The 2,741-nt window shown below is 31.1% G+C and overlaps 1 protein-coding gene across 1 annotated transcript in view; it reads left to right on the top strand.

Annotated features, from left to right (window-relative positions):
- The window catches only part of LOC105456374 (protocadherin-like wing polarity protein stan), a gene marked incomplete at its 5' end in the record, with an annotated part of 26,150 nt that overhangs the window by 7,609 nt on the left and 15,800 nt on the right, over positions 1 to 2,741 (top strand). Inside the window, one exon of the mRNA XM_011700344.1 lies at positions 1,888 to 2,506. Coding sequence (XP_011698646.1) covers positions 1,888 to 2,506 — 619 coding nt within the window. The remainder of the gene's footprint in view (positions 1 to 1,887; positions 2,507 to 2,741) is intronic.

The raw sequence follows: 2,741 nt of genomic DNA, 5'->3' as shown, positions 1-2,741 counted from the left end.
TCTAGGGTTTAGGATCCTCTTAATCCTGGAAAAATTTCAAGATAAGCGTAGACACTGTTCCGGAGATGTGAAGGGGTGAAAGTGATGGTTTCTCATTACTTTCATGGAAATCATCACTTTCACCCCCTTGTATCTCCGGAACCGTGCCTACGCTCATCTTGAAATTTTACTGGGATTAATGTTTCATCTAATAATACTATTTAACATTTAAAAAAGTTTAAAATTCGAAGTCAAAAAAATAGGCGAAATTTGCCATCACTCTTTCCATTAAAAAGAAAAAATCAATTACAAGAGAATAATTAATAAAATATATTCTAGTTCTCCGATATAGGAATGTTGTGAAAACATTACACACAATAATGGCATCATTAAATGACAAAAATTTCATAATAATTGCACTAAGATGATTCGCCATGACGCAACAGTTTTTGTCAGAATAAAATTTTTAAATAATATTTGTCAAAAATTAGACAAATCTAATTTGAAATATAAGCATGTTATAATTATTGCAATACTTACAAATATAAAATCACTTTAATATTTGTCATAATATAATATATAGTAATATTTGTTATATTATTCTCAGACCTAATATTTATATTTCAATTATTGAGTTAATTAAATATTTACTATTTAATTTCTCTTTTAAAATTTTATCTTGCTAAATGAATAATATTTTGATATTTCTACATTAGAATTTAGGTATAATTGTGCATATATTTGATTTGATTTATTTCCTTTATGTGCGCCATTATATTTCTAAATGTTTTAAACATTATCAACTAAAATATTTTTCTCAATTATTGGACAATTTCTTTTTAAATTTAATTCGGCAAATCTGTCGCTAAGATGATTTGCTATATCATTTCTGTTTTGTCGAAATACTATTTTGAAGTAAATTGCACAAACAATTATTAATATTTTATAAAAGATCAGTATTATTACATCTGTTTTTTGTAAATACATCTATATAATTGCAGAATTTTAGTTTTTTACAAGATTTCATCATATAATTTTATAATACTTTCCTATCGGTTAGCATTTTCTTGAAAATTTTGAATCCTTTTTATAAATATTTTTAAAATAAACCAACTGTCTCTAATCATAATTTTATAATAATTATAATTTTAAAGACTGGAAAGAAAATTGGTTTTTTTCAATTTTTCCGCGGATTTTTTTGGTTTTTTTCTCAAGGGAGAAAAATTCAGTGGAAAATTTCATGTATTTGAAAAACCTATCATATTTCACATTTGCAACACTTTGATACACTTTTCAAAATTTTAAAATTTTACAACAAGCATATATGTATTGCTGATAATGTTAAATACAAAAAAATAAAAAGTTGATTACACAAGAATAATAAACAAAAAAACAGGATTAATGTATTTTTCAAATAAAACGTATGGCTCTTGACAATTATTAATAATCGAAACTCTTTAAAAATACTTAATATAAACATTAACTTAAATTAATCTTTACACTAAATCCTCACCTCAAGGAATGTAGTATAGGAATATAGTATTCAAATGTAAACATAAAAATTAACTCATTATTAATTCGTTTATACGAGGTGTCTTATTTTAATAATACTATATCTAATTTAAACAAAAAATTTGCACATTTTAACGAGCAAATTAAAATAAATCACATAAAGTCACTTACATTACTTTCTGAATCCCAATTAATATTTAATATGATGAAAAATATTAAAAATTATATCATTGACAGCAATTTTTTGCAAAAGAAATCAATTTTTCAGAAAAAAAACCGAAATTTTCCTGGTTTTTTTTCAACAATTTGAAAAAAGCAGTTTTTTTAACTATAAATAATAATTTAAAAAGATCCTTATCGGAGTTAATTAAAATCGACATTTATTTAATACATCAGGTGACTCTGAGAGGCTGTGAGGTGATCTACGACGGCTGTCCCAGATCGTACTCGGACGGTCTGTGGTGGCCGCGTACTCTTTTCGGGATGACAGCCATCGAGGATTGTCCCGGGACCGCCGAAGGCAAGACCTCCAGATCCTGCGACGACAAATTAGGCGGCTGGCAACCGCCCGATCTCTTCAACTGCACTTCGGAGGCCTTCGTCGAGCAACGGCACCAGTTGGCGGCTCTGGAGACCAAGGATCTCACGCTGAACACCTACGTAGCTGTGAAGATGGCGAGGGACGTTCACCGAGCGGTGAATATTACGAGAGAGATGTACGGGGCGGATCTCTTGGTGGCGGAATCCCTGCTGGTGGCGTTGCTACGTTACGAGGAGAGCCTGGTGGGACTGAATCTGACTCACAGCCAGGACAAGGATTACGTCTCCCATCTGGTCGGCATAGCCGGAGCAATTCTGCAGTCCAAATATAAGGAAGAATGGGAAAGGATAGGAGAACTTGTCGGGGATAGCCCCGACAAGATTCTAGACGCTATGGCGAGATACTTGAAGACTTTAACGGCGTCTCAACATGATACTTTTACCAATCCCTTTGAAGTGGTCAATAATAACGTTGGTGAGTGCGAGATTCATCTTTTTCTTTCAGTTTAAGAGGATGCTGAATGGTCGGGAATTACCGACAATTGCAGTTGGAACGATAACTTCGAAAATACTGAACGGAATTAAAATCGCTTTTACAGGATTGAAATAAACATAAAATGTAATGGGGCGAGCTATTTTTTTGTAGTAAAAACGACAAAAATTAAAAAATTATCTTTTTTCGAGTTGTACAGCAATCATAACTTATCACT

The sequence above is a fragment of the Wasmannia auropunctata genome, unplaced genomic scaffold (assembly GCF_000956235.1).
Source record: "Wasmannia auropunctata unplaced genomic scaffold, wasmannia.A_1.0 LD335705.1, whole genome shotgun sequence".
Taxonomy (NCBI): Eukaryota; Metazoa; Arthropoda; class Insecta; order Hymenoptera; family Formicidae; genus Wasmannia; species Wasmannia auropunctata.
Note: the sequence above shows the minus strand (reverse complement) of the source record. Positions and strands in the feature narration are given on the sequence as shown.